At 33.0% G+C, this 20,186-nt stretch overlaps 1 protein-coding gene across 8 annotated transcripts in view; it reads left to right on the plus strand.

Annotated features, from left to right (window-relative positions):
* Positions 1–20,186, plus strand: part of LOC124360498 (voltage-dependent calcium channel type A subunit alpha-1) — a 344,248-nt gene that overhangs the window by 247,312 nt on the left and 76,750 nt on the right. For 5 of the 8 annotated variants that reach the window (XM_046814179.1, XM_046814183.1, XM_046814178.1 and 2 more), the window contains 4 exons: positions 5,227–5,332; positions 7,332–7,471; positions 8,948–9,054; positions 13,256–13,486. In XM_046814179.1, coding sequence (XP_046670135.1) covers positions 5,227–5,332; positions 7,332–7,471; positions 8,948–9,054; positions 13,256–13,486 — 584 coding nt within the window. Of the gene's footprint in view, positions 1–5,226; positions 5,333–7,331; positions 7,472–7,634; positions 7,736–8,947; positions 9,055–13,255; positions 13,487–20,186 lie in introns of all 8 variants that reach the window. The other 3 variants (XM_046814185.1, XM_046814181.1, XM_046814184.1) reach the window with 1 other exon arrangement.

Below are 20,186 nucleotides of genomic sequence, written 5' to 3' on the forward strand. Positions count from 1 at the left end.
TTGTTCAAATCTCTAATGGAATTTGGCTGAGTAGTAGCAAAGCCTATTACTCGAGGGATATCTCTAGAACAAATTGATTTACAGATGAATTTTTGCATGAAACATTATTTCTACATAGATAAGATCAAGTTGGGTGATTATGCATATCTTGCATATGCCAACATCTTCAAATGTTACCACATAATTGCCTATGACCTCGAAACTTAGTGAACCATTGTTTAATAGTTCTGAAATACTATTTTATTGTACAGGTCCTAACCATAAGAACTCCTGGGGTGATGCTAAACTGGTTCTTCACTCCTAATCCCTATCCTCATTCCTACTCACCCTCACGAACCACTCAGGGGTTTATAGTGTAGTGTGTGGTTGGCTACCACGAGGCACTGAGCTGAGTATATTATTACCAAGTACTTTTTGCGATTCATTGTTTATTGAAATTACTTATACTTAGTGATATACTCTTTTATTGAATTTTAAGTTTATTTACTTTCAAAATAGGATCCTCTACTTGTTCTGTTAACTAGCCTCTCTTGGCTAATACTCCTGACAAGGTACATTTTTATGTAGTCATTTGCCCTTTCTTTCTCTTGTCTAGATTTTCTTATATTTTGCTTGACGGTCCCAGTGCAAGTCATACTAGTAATTCATAAGCTGGCTTTTGTAGTCCTTTCTGATGGGGGCTAGTGAGAGCTAATGTGGATGAGCTTATCTCTGCAAAGGAGTGTCATGTACTTGTTCAAAAACCAACCTCTTTGCTACTATTTTTTATGTAACCCTTGTTGATCTGAGCAATCTGTTTAAACAGCTTTTTATTCTCTTTCCTGTGCTTGGTGATATCAGTGCACACCATTGCTCCTGAGGTTTCAGCCATTCTACTCAGAGAGATAACGTAATTGTGGGTTTGTGGGGTTTAAGCAATTATACTCAATTAAAGGTCGCCCACCTACACGTCTCCCAGAACTTGGGAGTGTCAATTGATCTGTCAATCTGCAAACTGCGCTCCAGATCCTTATAACATATCTTTTAAACAATCTTTTTTAACAAATTCCTCAACTACTGGAATTCTTCTTGTCATCACTCTTCACAAACTGGACCAGAAAGAACATCATCTTCAGGATCAGTAGATTATTTATGACGTAAATACTAGGAAAAGATGCTTTTCTGACGAGCAGATTGTCAAGACGGGTGTGCCACAGGGCTCCATACTTGGACCCTTCCTCTTTATTTTGTATGTGAATGACCTCAGCAGTTGTGTTTCGAGGGGCTTGTTGTGTTTGTTTGCTGACGACACATCACTTGTAATTGATGAGTCTTGTCGTTTCAATATGGAGATAAATACGATAAATAGTCCAGTGGTTTCAGAGAAATGGTTTGGCCGTGAATACTGATAAAACTACATTGCTAGACTTTTCAATTTCATCAAGACGCAATGACTCTTTGATTGTTTGGGTTGGCGATACAGAGGTTTGTTCTGAGCAAATGGTCAAGTTTTTAGGCCTAATTGTCGATAGGAATCTTACCTTCTCCTTTCATGTAAATCATTTGCAGAACAAACCATGTCTTTCTTTTGCAGAAGAAAGCGGTGAGAGCTATTGCTGGCATCTGTCAGTCAGAATCCTGCAAATCACACTTTAAGAAGTTCAATCTGCTTACTTTTCCTAGTATATATATTTACCACACATTGGTCTTTTTTAAGCATAACCAGGGCATTTTCGAGTCACTAATTCCGCAGTCCGGACACTATCTCAGGAATAGTAACAAATTAAATATTCCCCCCATGCAACCTCTTTTTTCAAACATCACTGTTTTTATAATGCTGTAATTTTGTATAATTCTCTTCCTGTGGACCTAAAGAATGTAAATGATATAATGGTCTTTAAGAGAACACTGAAGGCTTTTTTAATAGAAAAATGTTTCTACACCCTCAGTGAATTTATTGAAAATAAATAGTCTGTATGTATAGATATAAAAACTGTACATGTATTTTTTTTAATATTTATGACGCAATCCAATGCATGTTACATGTCTGATGGAAATAAAGGATATTTGATTTGATTTGAAAGTCCTTGAAAGGATGGTGAATCAGAGGTTTGTTAGGTTTATTTATAGGGAAATAACCTTCTATCATTTTCCAGTTGTGGATTTTACTAAGACAGATCATCTACTTACTGCTTAGAGTTCGTAAACTGAAGAAAACTACTGTACTTTTATACCTATCAAAAGCCAACACACTGCCTGGATAAGTAACATAGCAAATACTTTACAGCATCTTAGGATGTTGAGAGTGATCAGATAGCTTTTATAAACGGTTTTTCTATATGAAAGAATTATCCATTTAAAACTTAGTCAAACCCTCTCCGACCCATTCAAGAAAATGGAATCCCACTAGGAAGTGTTCTGAGAGCACTTTTTTTTGCTATCGCAGTAAATGAATTTATGTTTTCCTCCCATACTCTTTTGGAAGATGACTTGCCATTTACACCTCAGCAAACATACTGGTTATATTGGAATAGACTCTACAGATAACTATCAATCGGCTAGAACAGTGGTGTGGGTGTTTAGGATTTTCATTTTCTCAGTCAGAACAGTCAAAAACAAAATGCATTAATTTTTTTAGATTTACAGCTACTGAGAGACATTATACTGGGTATTTATAAATGAATATCAGAGTTTTAATATTTTGTATTATTTACTATATACAACTTAAAATTATGATTAATATATGAAATTAAAGCAACTCAAATAGTTATACCTACAAACTTACAAGTGCTCAATGTGAGCTCCATTTGTCAGCACACAACAAGTTAATATCCCAATTCATCTTAAACTTTGATCAATGTGTCTGAGTGATTTTTGCAAAGGCTGCTTCAGTCCTGTTACTTAAGTCGGATAGGTCAGCTGGTAGCGGAGGCACGTCACACAATCCTTTATTAATCCCCAAAGGTAGAAATGACATGATGTGAGGTCGGGTGAACATAGAGGCTATGTGAAACAAGCTCTGTCATTAGGCCTGTTCATTGTCTCTTCACTTCCTTTGTGCACACAATTAAAAAATAATAGAATTAGCAAGTGTAGAAGACGCCCTCAATATTGTTTGATGTAGAACTGGGAGGTTGGTGGTCTGTACCAACTTCCTCAGCAGCCTGAAGGCTATCGGCGATATGTACAATTTTGCAAGCAGTCTCTATATGTGAATAGTATCTATTTTGAAACTTATCTAATGATTGAAACTGACTAAGAATTTATCCAAATCATATGTATGTATTACCTCTGTACCAGTTAAGTTATGAGTTACAGCAATTATCTTGTTTACTGATTATGATTCTGTCATGTACAAAAATAAACATTTTTTTAAATTAGCTAATATTTTTGTATGTGTCATTTTGGGCCTATGTTGGAAAATATTCCTGAGTTAAAAATGTTGTAAAAATACAACAGGTTGCTTTTATTGGTTTAGACTAGCTAATGAACTCATCCAAGCTAAGTATAGTTCTGTCTTTGTAGCAAATTAAGCCTTAACCTGTTAAAAATATGGCTGTTATCATGTTCACAAGCCCTTATTATATTGCCTAAGCCCGTACATTCATACATATATATGAGGGTTATCCAGGAAGTAACAGATGTTTGAAAGTAGCTCAGCATTAAGGGAGGCTGGAGCTTCCATATTGGAGTAAAAATAATTCTTACATTCATTATGTATTTAGCTATTGTATCGGGTGGATTTTATCCCTCCTACATTTCTCACTGTAACATGTTAAAAATTTGTGCTGTAATTGAAAATCCCGTCACTTATTAGGTGCGTTTAGTGGTTAAGTTTTTGCTGGCAAAAAACTGCAAACCGATTGAAACCCACCGTCAACTTTGTTACTTTGATGGGAATAGAATAATGAGAGATAGTAGAGTAAGGCATTGGTATATTGATATAAAAAATGGCTATATCAACCCAGCCTAGTTACAGAAGACTTATTGACCAAAGTCAATAACAAAATTTGTAATATTGTTTTACAATCATTGAACTTTTATAACATTTCCGCCAAATTTTACAAACTTTCATTCATGAAATTGTTATAGAGAAGCTTGATTACCACAAATTGAGTTTCAAAAGTTCCTTAGAGAACACCATAAAAAGGAAAGCTTGCTGTATTGTTGAATTTCCTTGACGGCTGCAATAAATATGGCAATGAACTTCTCTTTAGCTTCATAACTAGTGATTGTGTGAAAAAAAGACAGTCTATGTAACTGAGGATACACGCATTGCTCCCAAGAAACAAAAAAAAAAACTCCAAACTCTTGTAGGCCAGAAAGATCATGGCAACTGTTTTTTGGACAGAGTTTGGTTGATTTCCTTCAACGAGGTTTGACAATCAATGTTTAAATTAATCGTGAAACACTGGAGAAACTAAGATAGGCAATACAAAACAAGTATCGGATTAACTGAGTTCAAAAATTTTGTTTCTCCATGACAACGCACATCCACAAACAGCGAAACGTACTTGACAGCTGTGTGACAGCTCTGATGATTTTTGGTGGGAGTTTTTCAATTATCCTGTATACAGCCCAAATCTAGCGTCATGTGACAACTACCACTTTCCAGCGATGAAAATCTGGTTTTTAGCTTCTGTATGCTTCTATAGTCACACTGGCAATAACCAATTATTGAAATTTCAGACAACAGAGTTCTTTAAAATTAGAATAAAAAAACAAGACATGGGGGGATTACATTGAAAAAGATAAAGAAGAATTTAGCTTTCAAATATACATAAAAAAGTTTGATTTCACTTTGTTATTATTTTATTTCAAAACATCTGTCCTTTCTGGGCAGCCCTTGTAAATGTTTGGATTACGGTGGTTTTGGAATCTGATGCCATGATTGGAGAAAATAGAAAAATTCTCATGGAAATTCCGTCGCGAAATTGATTGCAAGAGGCAGATTTTTTGTAAATTCTTTTTAAAAAATGTAATCCAAAACAGAGACATAAGAACACATTAATCCTCACAGTTTCCTGTTAACTGCTTCCAGTAATCGTTTCCCTTGAGTTATCCTGTATATCATTGATTAATAATGTTGCAAAGGTACAAGTTTTAACTTTGTTAATACAAAACTTATGTTTCAATTAGTAATCTTGAGTACATCTAAGGCTTATTATAGTTTGTTCCATACAATATGTTTTTAACCTATTGCAAATATCTTCTTTTTTTGTTGTTTATTTCCTTAACATTTATTAATCCGTTTGAGTATGCAGTCCTGCTGACCATCATTGCCAACTGTGTTGTCCTGGCCCTGGAGGAACATCTGCCACACAATGACAAGACTCCCTTAGCAAAGAGACTGGTATGTTATACAATTGATAATATTGTGATAGCATGTGACAAGGGAGGTTATAAAACTTGCCCAACAGTATCCACCAAATATCTTTGAAACAAACATTTGTCAATACTTTTTCTGTAGATCGACTTAATTATTTTCTGTACATTAAATTTAATATTTATTTCAAAATGGTTGACAAAATTACTGTGCTGAAAATTAGAAGACAATACTCTTATATCAATTAATTGTTTGTTACTATATGGAACATTTAAGTTATTGTATTGTGACTATTGTTTTATTATCATACACATTTTAGATATTGTTATTTATTTCCTCTGCTATTAATGGACATATTTGTCTCATTGACTTCAGAATGATCCAAAATAAATTTAAAAATTTCTTTCTGTAATAGTTGCAAATCTTAGAAAGATAAATTTGAGGCACTAATGTTAGACCAGATGGACAGATTGATTTGGATAACTTGACCTGATAACATGTTATGTTAATGGTAAGAATATCACAGGCTATCTTCTTCAATGTACTTAATAACTCCTTCTGATCCGTTCATCGAAATGACTACAAAAAGGATTATAATTCATACTGGTATGCTTCTTCAGGTAACCATACCTCACTAAATACATTGACAATAACAGTGCACAAATTACAATTTAAAAAAGAAATCATCAAAAAATACACCGGCCTACTTAAAGTAACACTAGTTGTGAATGAGTGACAGAGCCTGAGGTCAAACAGGGCCATAAATGTCTAACCCTCTCTTTGGGGGTGAATGGTCTTGACTCTGAGCTCTCTGACAAACTCATAGGTTGCATCTAACAAGGGCAAATCCACACCCATTATATTTTTAGATTAAAAATCTTACTGTTTTTTAAATAATTATTGCAGTAAGCATATTGTACAATTTAGCATGACATAGATGAAACAGAAATTAAAACTTACTAAATATAATTTTACTTCTGCATATTGTGATTAATTTGTGGAAAAGTAAGTCATTTGGAATACCTGTACATAATAGATTGGGTAAAGAGACACCTTTTCCTCCAAGATTGTGCCAAAGGAGCACCTGGTTTTGGACTTATAACAATACAACACTATTGCAACAATATACAATTTTGTCTCTTTCGTAGCATACTGTTATTTTTATACAACACTGTATAAAATAGACATCTGTATTGTTGTGACTACCATATAATTTTATTTCATTATTAAAATATAAACGCTGATATGACACTTTCAAAATAAAAAGAGGCATGAGAGAGAGTGCTGAAATATTTATTGTTTGCTTACAACATAAGATGTGGTCATCACTAGGTAGAGAACACGTGCAGGATGTACATGACAATTGGAGACTTGAGCGCTTTTCAATCCTACTTGTCTTCTTACTCGAAGGGAATGTAAACATCATTACCTCAATAGCATGGATAGTTTTTAGAATTTCTGGACCAATATTGTATTGAATTTTGCATTTTAATCATTACATTTTAATTTGACCTTCAAGATATGTGTTTTTGAGAGTGAGTAAGTTTAATTGATTAAGAATTTTATTATGAACTTTATTCAAAAGAATAAAACATTTTGAGTTTCATATTACAAAATTTAGGCTGGTAATCAAAGGAATCACGTATACTAATGTGCGGTTTTACAGAATGGAAATCACATTTGCGTTAATTTATATCATAAGGCAACTTTAAAAATATATTTTACTATGTAAATTTATGTCTGTTGGTAAACTTTGTTTTAAATGTAAATACATGCCATAAATTTCATTTAAAATTAAAACATTTTAATGTTGGCAATATATTTTATTTATCAATGATTTAAATTATTTGTCTGGAGCCGCTACAGTCCATAGTAGATTAGTTTTACATAGGATTAATTTGTTTTAAATAAATAAATCCAATTTAAAACTTAAATAAAGGGATTCATCTTTGGTTTGCTTACGGTTAGCATTCTAGATCGTGATATTTTTCTTGTATCATTAACACACTTGTATTTTACGTTTCAGGAAAACACAGAGACGTACTTCCTTGGCATTTTTTGTGTAGAAGCATCCCTCAAAATCCTAGCATTAGGTTTTGTACTCCATCGTGGTTCATACCTTAGAAACGTTTGGAACATCATGGATTTTTTTGTTGTAGTAACAGGGTAAGTAAACAGATTGTCTGCATCATTAATGTCAGAATTAGGTAGGGCCTATCGGTATCAGTTACAATAAATATGTTTAGCTATATATACAAATACATTCATTGAAAAGGTTTAGACACGTATAAGCTCCCAATGGTATCAAGTTTGTGGCCCGGTGTTTTAGGTCAATGACCATATTCGCAGAGTCGAATGTGGACGTCGACCTAAGGATGTTGAGATCATTCCGTGTATTGAGGCCTTTGAAACTGGTTTCAAGAATACCAAGTAAGATGTGTCACATTTCAGGTCCTCTATTGTACATCTGTTCGGATAGCTTAGGATAGCTTCGACCACCATAGTTGGACTAGAACTGTGTGTTGCACTACCCAAGCTTTACTGACATATCTGGGCTTTTGTTTATGTTTTACTCTTGTTCTAGTTATATCAAACAAGTTTATTTTATATTCTATTTTTCATCTTTGTCATTAGTAAACTAGTCAGTCAAGCTATTCTGATAATAATGTGCAATAGCTGAACTCTTCATTTTCCAATGGTTTAAAAAATATATGAAAATAACTCTTGGATACATTCATTTAAGGGGAATTAACATAGTAAAAATATTAAAATACCATCCTATTAGACGTACCTAATTTTTATTTTAAATTGGCATATGGTAAAATGGATTATAAAATTATTTTGTAAATCATGATTGTTTCTTTTATTTATTAAATACTAAGAAATGTTTTTATCAGCTGTACTATCTTTGGAGATGTGAAACTAAGTATAGTCGCTACAACCTTTGAAATGTGTTTTGTACTAGTAATGATAGAGTTTGTGACGCTAACTCTTTATGCTAATGAATAGTTGTTTTCAGATATCCCTTTGTGTGTTCTGTGGAATTTAGAAATGGTTTATTCTAGAAGTGAAAATGTAGATATAGATAGAATGTAGTTATAGCTTAGATGAGATATATTTATGAGTCTGTATGTGTGTCATTATGTTAGAATAGTGTTTAATGTTTTATTAGTGTAGTCATTTTCTATGATCCCAAAGTTTGAAAGGTTAATTGTTTTAAACTCGGTGTAGTATTTGGATGCATATATAAAAATATGTTATGTACATTAAAGAATAAAGAGTGAATAATATTATATTTTCATACTATCTACATAAATTTTATTCAACTTTAACACCGTTCTAGAACAAAAAAAAACTGACAATTCCTTGATATTATATGATTAACTTAGTATGTAACCAAGACTTTTATAAACCTTCTAGTAGAATGTTAGTTATATAAAGAATCATTTTTCAAAGCTGTAACACTGTTTTGTAAACCTACACCCTTAAATCTTCTTGAAACGTTTTTCATGATTACAAAAAGTGTTAAATTTTGGTTTGTCCCAAACAAGTCTCCATATTAGTTTAAAAGCTCTTTGGGATTGTAAATGTAATTGTAGACTAGATTAGCAGTGTGAGTAGTGATAGAATCATATTCCACAGGTTCATCACAATATTCTTTACGGAATACACAGATTTAGATATGGATCTCCGCACTTTGAGAGCCATCCGAGTACTCAGGCCCCTCAAACTGGTCTCTGGTGTCCCAAGTAAGTAGCTTCCTGCTCTTTTTGATAGAGATGTTCAACTTGGCTAAACAAACAATAATATTATCTTTATGACATTGACCACCCAATAATATTTATATTAATGCAAATAAAATATCTTAAATCAGCTTCTAAATAACTTAAAGGCTGCTAAGGTTATGAGCTATTAAAGGGATCATAAAAAGTATACAAGTTTATTAACCGATTGCCAATAAATCAGGTAGATAAAAAAGATTTTAAACGGACATCAATATTTAATCTATCAGTGAAACATGTAAGTTGACCAATTTGTTATTCATAATATGTAACTCAGATAGAGTTATGTATCTGAGTTATTTCATTACGCCCCTCATGATCTGATAAGCTATGTATGTTCTCTTCAAGTGGCATAACACTATCACATTCTAATCTAAAGATATTTAATGAATATTTCCTAAATTTAAGTGTTACAACAATACACCCTTTTCTAGCTACTTTTGTCAACCCTTACAACATAAATACAATATCAACATACTTACTTTGTCAAAAGATTGACAAAATTGCTACTTGTCGAAGACTACATGTAAATATATAAGTATTTTAGCATCCTTATCCACTTGGTTGGTAAATTATCAATGGTAATTGTAAGTCTCAGTTAAGATATGCCTTGAAATTAGACCAATTTGTTTGCTGTGGGTTACCCTTTTCCCAAGATTAACAAACTAAGTTGGTGGTGATCATTTAAATTACACAATTAAATGAATTCATACATCATCAATAATCATTATAAGAATCAAGATTGTATATTGCTATATACAGTCTTTAGTTTCCCTGTTCACATGACCATTAACAGATCACACTTAGTAACGATCAACCTCAATTACAGCAGATAAATTATTAGATTAATTGTCCCAACTAATGACTGCCAGAGATTCAAACACTGGTATTGAAAATTAACTTGAGTGGTTCAACGAATAAAAAAATTAAGAAACCCAAAAATATTATATGGATAGTGGGAATGAAATAAAAATCCAACTTACCTACAGCATGAAGATACATCATACCTATATCAATAAAAACATATTCTTATTTTGGCTAACAATAATTTTATATGGGTTATATTAATTATTTATAGCGATTTTGTAAGCGATCAGTCAAGGAGTTGTAAGTCTTTGTTCTGTTTCAGATTTTGGGTTTTTAATGTGTGTGTGTATATATATATATATATATATATATATATATATATATATATATATATATATTGCTATTTGGTTTTTATTAGTGTGATATACATAGAGGTAATCTTTTATCAGATATTTCTATAATTATTACTTATTTTCCATTTGCCAAACTCATATTCTTGATTCTGTATAGAATGTATGATATGAGTTTTGAATTAGTTATGAATACTTGCAATAAAAATTGCATATTTCAAATTGAATATGTATTCTGTGAAATGATAAACATTACTGCAGTACATCAGATCCAAATTCATATGTGGCAATAGGCCTTATTGTAATAATTTGGAAAGTACGACTCAATAAAATAACATTAAAACTGGACCACTCTATGGAGAGGTCTAGTACTTAAATAAATCTATGTATTACTTAGCCTAAAAAATATTAGTTTTTCAGCAATGGTTTGTGTGTGCTTTTAAGCACTTTCACCTGACTTTTGATTATTTATGGCTATCATGCCATAGATTTTTTGCAGGATTAGGAGTTAGTTAGCTGTTTGTTGTGGACAGTAAATGTCAAGGATACACCTTGAATACATCCTAAAGAAAAAGAAAGAAAAGACAAGAGGGATGGAAAGAAAATTAAAATTTTTATTTTAAGTTAAAAAATTTAGTGAAAAGGCGGACTCCTGGTTAGAGGTGACAGTAGCAAACCTCACTGTTTTCAAGAGTGAAGCATGAGGTAATGCTGTGATGAGCATTCCTGACCTTTGATTTACACCTCTTACCTTTCCACCCAAATATAAATCATTCAGAATTCTAGTACAGTTTCTTTTACACCATTGGAATCCAGGCAATTAATTTACCACCCTTGGTAATTAACAACTATTAAAACAGTCTATTGTACTGGCTGCTCATCCATTCCCATATCAACATCTTATGGATTATGGAATGGGACTAGTAAAATTAGGTAGGTCTGTAATAATTGATTATTCAGAAGAAAATTACCAGGAAAATTTCCAATAAACTGAATATTGCAACACTATTACTATAGTATTGTGTATGCATGTGTTCTATTTGTATACTTTTCAAATCCACAAATGTTCTTACGAATTAACTAAATAACATAAGTTCATACATAGGTAGAGCACCTTTCAAACAACATGAGTACACCAACCAAGGAGTATATTGAACTGCCCAGTGGTGGTTAAATTTTCTTTTCAAATGACTAGCATCAGAACCAAAATCGTAATTTGATGATGCAACCCAGAAAATTATTAGCAATTCCTTATTTTTTTTCTGATACCAATGTAAGGGCATGACCAACACAGCGACCAATGTCATTTTCATGGTAGCAATCATATTCTTCAATCGTTTGTTATGTCCCAGGGACAGCTACATTTACAGGTGAAGAATTACTAGTCCTGTGTTCTATAATAGACACAGAATCAACTTTGGAACCAGTTTCTTATATCCATTTAGGCTGCCTCACTGTTCTTCAAACGTAAATAAGAAGGTAAACGATTAAACTATAACTGGAATAAATTCAAACAATTGGTTGTTAAAAAAAACACTTAGTAAACATCAACTTTCAACTAAAATACTGATCAACTAGTGGTGGACGGCTCAGTTTATATAGTGATGAAGAAAATGGTGGAGACCCTTCTAGAAGGTTCCCTTTTCTCTCATTGGCCTGTAGACTCTACTAGTCTCCTAAAGACCTCTCCCTCTCTTGAATCCCACTGACTGGCTGAGATAGATTCCTCTACCAGTCGCTAGGTGGCTCTAGATTAGAGTGTTGCAACATGTACAATAATTACGATAATTATCCCATTTGTAGTATTAATTTTCTATTTTCCAAAGTAACAATAAATTTCCCTAATTTAACAATTTTTTATTATTAATATAGTTATTTCAAGAATTTTTTAAATGCCAGCAACAAAATTTAACACCCATTTATTATAGTTTACTAGTATGCACTGCCCCCTTCCCCCATCTATCACTGAATACACCCTTCATATAATTTTGAAAATCAATGTAACATTGGGCTAGTTTGTAATGTGTACAGTGTGTAAGAGACAATGCTTTCATAGATTTTCTACTGTCACTTAATATTTTTTGTAAAAGAGATCCTTTAAGGCATTGGAGTCGATTAATCAGTAGACTAACATCAATTGCTTGAGAGGCTAACTCTTGCTCCGTTTTCACCTCAAAGCCTCATCTAATTAAAGTAGATGCCTCTCAATGGATGTGTTATAACCATACCCTACATACATATTTCAATTGATATGTTTTTATTTATTTATTTTCACACTTTAAAAAGTGGGCAAAGAACTCATTTTATTTCACAAATACCAAATAAAACTAGTAAGAGATGTTGATAGAGTATACTATGAAGATAGTAATGAACTTTCATTAATAATAAAGACAAATTTATTACTCAGTAGTGTAGTATCCTGTAATTGAACGTTCTTGATAGTTTCTCTCACATTCACTGTTGTGAAACAAATAAGAGTATAAATTACATGGAACTACATATTTCTCTTGGTTCTTTAGTTAATCTGTATAATATTGTAGCAGTTGGACGATAAAAAATATACTTTTTGTAATTTTATATTAACGGTATTCAGTTAAATTGTTAGATAAAGATTTTTATTTTATTGAGTATAGTTGTATCCCTATAGAATGAAGTGAGGGTGGATTATTTCTTCCTCCTCTCCGCCTCCCCTTTTTTGTTAAGCCCACAGATATAAATCTATTCTTCTTGTGTAGATTGCTAGTTGTGTGCAAATATAGAACTGAATCATTTAAAATTTAGATGATCCTGGTAACTGGGCTGCTGCACTACTGGAGCCTCAGTTTGATGTTGGTGCAGCTTCTTAGTTCTGCTGTTGATTGTGGAAATGATGACTTGAGTGTTTCAGTTGCACTGTGTTAGACCAAATTTTGTACTGTACATTCAAATATTTTAAATTTTCAACAATTTTAAAACAGAAAATGAATGCTCTTTTTTCTATGTTAAATTCTAATGCTATTTTTTTCACTTAGGTCTACAGGTTGTGTTGAAGTCCATCATCAAAGCTATGGCCCCTCTCCTGCAGATTGGACTGTTGGTGTTGTTTGCTATTGTGATATTCGCTATCATTGGTCTCGAGTTCTACTCCGGGGCTCTGCACAAAACCTGCTATAGTTTAGAAGACTTGCGTAAGATCATTAACGAAGGAGATAGTGAAACGCCAACCCCTTGTAACACGGACAATAGAACAGAGTCACCAACAGGTATTTTTTAAAGATATTTATGCATTCAATTGTAAATAAAGTATCACATTTAAATAATGAGTGGGTAGATGTATGATAAAGTATAAAAGAAAACAGTGTATTAAATAATTTAAATGGAATTTAATTGCATGTTCAATCTAAGTGTTCAACCGTACTGTGTTACCTGAAATATTTGGTTGATAGTATTTATGAGAAATTTTCAAGTATCCCTCTAAGAACAATGTACTCTGAGTTGAATACCTTCAGTTGAATTAGTAAAATATTATTAATCTAATAGAGGCTGATGTAGGCAATGTCATACACCCTTAAACAGATGGTTAAGGGTATACATGAATCCTTTCTGCTCAGCTACACAAACTTGATGACTAAAACAGTTGCCAAGAACTTATATAACATTAAAGTACAATAAAAAAATAAGCAAATCAGTAAATTATTGATTTTTTTAAATTCAGCCCCAAAATCTAATGAAATGTCAAGAAATCGTGAAAAAATGCTTCTACATAAGTTGCATGCTTGAACCAGACTTAAATATAAGGTTAAAATTTAATGTTAATAGATGTTAAAAACTGTTTTTAAAAGTGTTATTTCTTTAATGATATACATTTCAAGGCTATATATCTAATTTGTGGCTTTTTTCAAATATATGAGTGCTAAGCATTGATTCACAAATGTAAATCGATCTAGCACACAAACACATTTAATGTAATTATCTGTTATTCTAACTTCTCACTGTCTGGCCAGTTTCTCTTTTATTTTCTAGCAAAACCAATGCTCGTACCAGTGTTGATATTTATCAATGTTCAATAGTTGCCACATGTTTCTTTAAAATATAATAGATATAATATTACTAAACTTGTTACCAAAATTTCAGCAATCCTGTCTCTTCTCAGGATTCTATCCATAAACTATTTGCTATTTTTGAAAATGTACATATTGAAAAAATATCTGTGACTCAAAAGTTTAATCTCTTTTATTCTAAATCAAAACCTTTCGTTATAATAATATCTATTAACACAGATGTGTGGAGTTCATGAGTAAAAAATGTAATTCTGCTGAGATAGTCTATTTTACAGTGAAGGGTCAAAATGATGAAACAAAATGTATGTAATACTGTATATGATATTAAAATATTAAAAAAGAATAATTATATTGTTGTAAATCACCGATAAGCCAAAATATTTTGTTTTGAGTTTACTGAACAAAACTTTATATTGTTTCTAATTATATTAACTTGATTTTTAATAAGACTCCAGAACAGAGCTATGATATGTTAATAAAGAGGTTACACATTCCATATTCTTCTGCTTCTGTCCTATTTTGTACGCTCACAACAGAGGATGTCAACAGTTCTGAACCTTTACTGGTCCATTCTTATATTCTAGGGTACTGAAATGATTTCATCAGGCTTTATATAAGATATATATTTGATATCATTAAATGTTAAACTGAGAATACAAACATTTTACAAATAGGCTCTTACTGAGAACAGGTGAACCGCATGGTGTCTGCTACCTCAGACCATCTGAGGATGGACCTTTAAATTTTGAAACTACAGTGGAACCTCGATAAGTCGGATTAATCGTGACCGCGGCCGATCCGAGTTAACGAAAATCCGGGTTAGCTGGAGAATTAGGTAAAAATTAATAAAATACGGTATACTTACAGATAAACTCCATTATAATTGTAAAAACATCAAACATATGCACATTTAATTATTATTAATCCTTACAGTACATTTATAACTGTTCAATTCCTGGTAAAAAACTCAGTCAGTTTTGGTTGTGCCAATGTCGTCTGCCGCTTGCGTGCTGTGCGATCCCGCAGTCTCTTCAACATGAGCAATTCAGCCGGCGATGTTTCTGCCTGCCGCTCAAAATAAACCATTAGTTCGTTTAGTTTGGTCACTGCATCTCCATGACTCATCACTGGATCTTCAATGTCCCCGTCTGCCTCCTCAGCATCTGATTCATCAGCATCAGGTAAAAACGACACAATAACTTCCTCGTCAGTAAGTGGCTCATAGCCTCCGTTATTGTCAGCCCCTAATCACAGAGTAATGTCATTTTCATCGACTTCAGAGCAGCCATCAATATTTTGGAACATATCCAAAAGTTCTTGGGGCTGGACATCGTCTGGAGAGTCATTTTCCATATTACAGTTTCCCACTGGTTGAAATATATTTTCAGACAAGTCACATACACCCTTCCACAGTTTTTTCCAAGATTTAATTAAGCTGATTCTAGTCACTTGTTCCCAAGATTCTGCAATCATGTACATTAAAGTTTTCACATTAAATGTTTTGAGAATCTCAACTACACCGTGTTCTCCTTCATTGTCAATGATTGTGCTTAGCATCTGTCTTCTGTAAACCTTCTTGATTTTCTCGAGAACCCCCTGGTCCATGGGCTGTAATAGCGCTGTTACATTAGGCGGCAAAAACTTGACGGTAATGTCCCCACTGACCAGCACATCTGCAGACGGATGTAAAGGAGCATTATCAATTATTAGGACAGCTTTAATTGGCAACCTACAATCTTTTAAATATTTCGTCACACCTGGCACAAAACAATCAAAAAACCAGTTTTTAAAAATGTTGCTGTCCATCCATGCACTTCTTTGAGACTTGTAGACAACTGGTAGAGAATCCCGATTTCAGTACTCACGGATTTTTCGCTTTTGCTATTAGAGTAGAGGAAATTTATGCTTTCCCGAAGCATTGCTGCAGGCCATTATTGTCAATCGGTCTTTGCTTTTTTTGCATCCCTTTGCGTCTTTCAGTTTTTGAGGCCAAAGTTTTGCTCGGCAACATTCTGTAAAACAGACCCATCTCATCTGCGTTATATATTTGATCTGCTGTTAAATTTTCTTCTTTAACAAAATCCAAAAACTTGTTTTTATAGTCATCAGCAGTGCTGTTGTCCCCAGATAGACTTTCTCCTGTGATAGATAGTTGGTGAATACCATGCCGATGGTTGGATGGTGGGAACCTATCCAACCATCCTTGACTCGCAGTAAAATTTGGTTCACAATCAGGCAACTGTTTATTCAGCTTGATTGCCTTTTCTTGAATGATAGGCCCAGACACTGGCAAACCACGTTCCCTTTCCGCACAAAACTAAACATACAAAGCGTCGTCAAGAGTCTCGTTTTTAGCTTTCTTAGCTTTGCACCGATTGCCCTTTTGTCTTTTGTTATCATCTTGAAACAAAATTCTTCGATTTTTGTCCTATTTTTTTTCCAATCCGATACTGTAGATGTACCAACACCATAAGATGCTGTAATTGTTTTTAAAGATTCGCCTTTATCAATCCTACCTAATGCCTCTAGTCTCTTTTCCATTGTCACTACAACATTTTTATGTTTAGTTGCCATCGCGTAGATAAAAACAGACGCACAACACAAATGAAGCATACTATCTGAAGCACGATTGCAGAACAGAAGCAAACAATACAGTACACTACACACACAACACGGGCACAAGCGAGCGGAGCGAGGTAGGAACGGTACTGAGGGGCCAGGCGTGGCGGTAGCGTGGGAGAGGATTTGGGGAAATACGCGTCTGTTATTGTTTCCGAAAATCCGGGACAATGACCGCCACTCGGCCGCCGTGTGCCATGAGTCACACACTCACTGTCGTACAGTCCCATCAAATACTGATGCAACATCTATTCACGGATACTATACCACTAAAAAATATTACGTTTTTATTATTGAAATGTTTGTCTGATTTTTTATTTTTTAATTGAAAATCGGTCCGGGTTAGCCGGACTTCTGGGTTAACGGGGGCCGACTTATCGGGGTTGTACGGTATAGTCAATCTATATATGGAAGACCTATATATGATATATTAAGCATCTTCATTAATATATCATTTTGAACCAATAATATTTAAACTATAGCTATATAATCATACACAGTAAAATCTCAAAAATTTGGTTATTGACTTATTGCACCAGTTTATTTATAATAATAAAAAGTATCACTTTAGTTTATTGTTTCAAAAATCTGATCATCTTTTGTACTAGCCAATAAATGTGTTACATTCCAAATACAATTGGGGGATGACAATCACTAGAAGATAATGTAATAATATGGAAATGCCATTTATTTCAGAATCATTACTCTGTCTCATTTTCAACATACATTCACAAGATAGTTTCTGATGTCTAATACAATTTCTTTAATGGAAGTGGAGTTAGATGTTCACATTAAACATTTTTCTACAAACAAATACTCATCAATATTAACTATTTTTGCAAACATAAAAAGTAGTCTTTTTGAGAACAAAAGACTTAAATACCTATTTGGTTTATTGTGTGTTTATTCCTTTTTTATCAATATGTGAATTATTTATGTGAAATACTTAAATATTTTAGATGTATATTGTACTGTACATATATCTTATGTTCCCTGTTACTCTTGTAATTTTAGATCTTAGTAACACTTCATATTGTTATTATTTATGTGTGTGTGTGTGTGTGTGTTAATTTTACGTTTTCATTTTCAATGAGAATATGTCATCCAACACTAAAATTTGATGCATTCTGAAATATTTCGGCTGCATGTTGACCAGACTCTAGCTAAAAACAATAGAAAAATTAGTTAATTATAAATTCACTATATTTACTACAAAACACTCCTTTCTTGAATAAACTGTACCTAATAATAATGATACAAAAAATTCATTATATTTAAATTTATTTCATCAAAATAAAATCATAATTTACTTAAAAAATTAAGATGGGACCTTTTGACCCATACTTAGATAATACTTTCTCCTTTGTGGAAGAGAAATTAAAAGTCATGTGGATTGATGGAAGAGTAAAAGTTCCTATTGGCACAAGTTCAGTTTCTTTGTTGTCTAGCAGTTCCTACCATCCACTGGGTTCCCTCCATATATTCAACTCAATATTAGTCTGCAGGACAAATTAGATTTTAAAAATAACATTGAACATTTCATTTCATACTTAATATTCATGATTATGTAAATGGTATTTTTTCAAACAGAATATACAATAAAAAAAATACTCAGTGTGATCAAATAATAATCATGCTGCCATAAATCACTATTCCACTATACTGAGTCATAAAATGTTATGTTTAATGTCGGTATGTGTGTAATTATACTTGATTTAGAATACATTCTGTTAAAAAATACAAAATCTTTAATCTGTGTTTTCAGCTTCAAACGTGCCTTTCGAATTTGGTGGTATGGTTTTTATTCTACATTATTGCTATTAAGGTTTTCTGTAGATGTGCCTTGAATCTGCTCTGCTATTCGTGTCAGATTCGGCTGGAGTGCAGTATTATGCAAAGCTTTACATTGAAGCAAATATTTGTATGATTGAAAAAGTTGTAATTGTGTACATAAAGATGGTGCTGGCCTTGTAGTATATTACATTGCTTTCTCTGCCAGCAGCAGAACATGTACAGCTGTGGCCTGTGACTGTGTGTTGTCAACAAGGATTTCATTTATAGGCCTACAACATGTGCAATAAAGTAGCTTTGGCTGACAAAAGTGTAACTCTGCGCCGTAACATTTGCTTTCTTGAACACTTATAAAAAAAAGGTTCAATTGTACAAATTTTGAAATTAGATAAACCAATTTCATTGGCCCTTTGTTAGTTGACAACCTTGGGGTTCAAATATATTGTAATTATTTTTTGTAATAGGACACAAAAAGTTCTTTTAAAATTTTTAGTAAATTCCTGTACATTCCAAGCATATTTGTAAACAGTTTAGTTATTTTAGTTTTCAATAATATGAATCACAGACCAATGATAGTAAGTATACTCAAGTGTTAGGAACTTCTGCACAAATATGAAAAAAAGAATCATTGATTATATTACACTTATAATTAGTGCTACAAATAAATTATGTAGAATAAGACTTTGGGTATTAAAACCTAAGGAAATAGGCCTTCTTTATAAGTAATCAATGACCATTATCATAAGTGTTCTGATTTGAGATTACGTGAGGTGCTTCTCAACTTGTTCAAATAAAAAAACTATAGGATCTACTGGGATGATAATTTATTAACCTAGGGAGGATAATCCAGTTCAGTGTCTCACTAAAGGCAGCTAATTCCAGCACTGGACCAGAATACGGGTAGAAATATTTGATGTGGCAGATTATTATAGCTATTGTGATTTTTTTCCACCCAGTATTACATCTGACAAGCACAAAAATAAATACTGGGAGATCAGCTTTTTGTTTGTTAAATGATGATGGAGAGATTTGATTGGGTACTTTCATTCTGATGTTCGTCCGTTCAAACTTGCAGTGAATTTGTGACCTCATGTCGTCGTGACCGGAAGAGGCCACCTTTCCAAAGGACTAATTATCTACTGTGGATCCTACACCAGATTTCCCCTGTAAAAAACTACTCAGATTTGATTAGAATATTATAAACTATTAATTTATACAAGTTTCCAAACATTGGCTAATTATAAAGGTTGTGCCTAGATGATTTACATACACTGCTACTCGGTCTATCCACACAATAGCCGCACAACAATGCAACCTCTGCTCTCATTGGCAGGAATATGCCTACCAAAATCTGTCCCAGAGTATTCCAGACAGTAGGAGGCTCCCATTGTGAAAGCTACGACCAATTGATCGGCCCAGCTGACTATTGTGTTCACGACTACTGATAGCTAACGCGCCAAATTCAAATCTATAATTGCACTCTCCTCAGATT

The sequence above is a fragment of the Homalodisca vitripennis genome, chromosome 4, assembly GCF_021130785.1.
Source record: "Homalodisca vitripennis isolate AUS2020 chromosome 4, UT_GWSS_2.1, whole genome shotgun sequence".
Lineage (NCBI taxonomy): Eukaryota > Metazoa > Arthropoda > Insecta > Hemiptera > Cicadellidae > Homalodisca > Homalodisca vitripennis.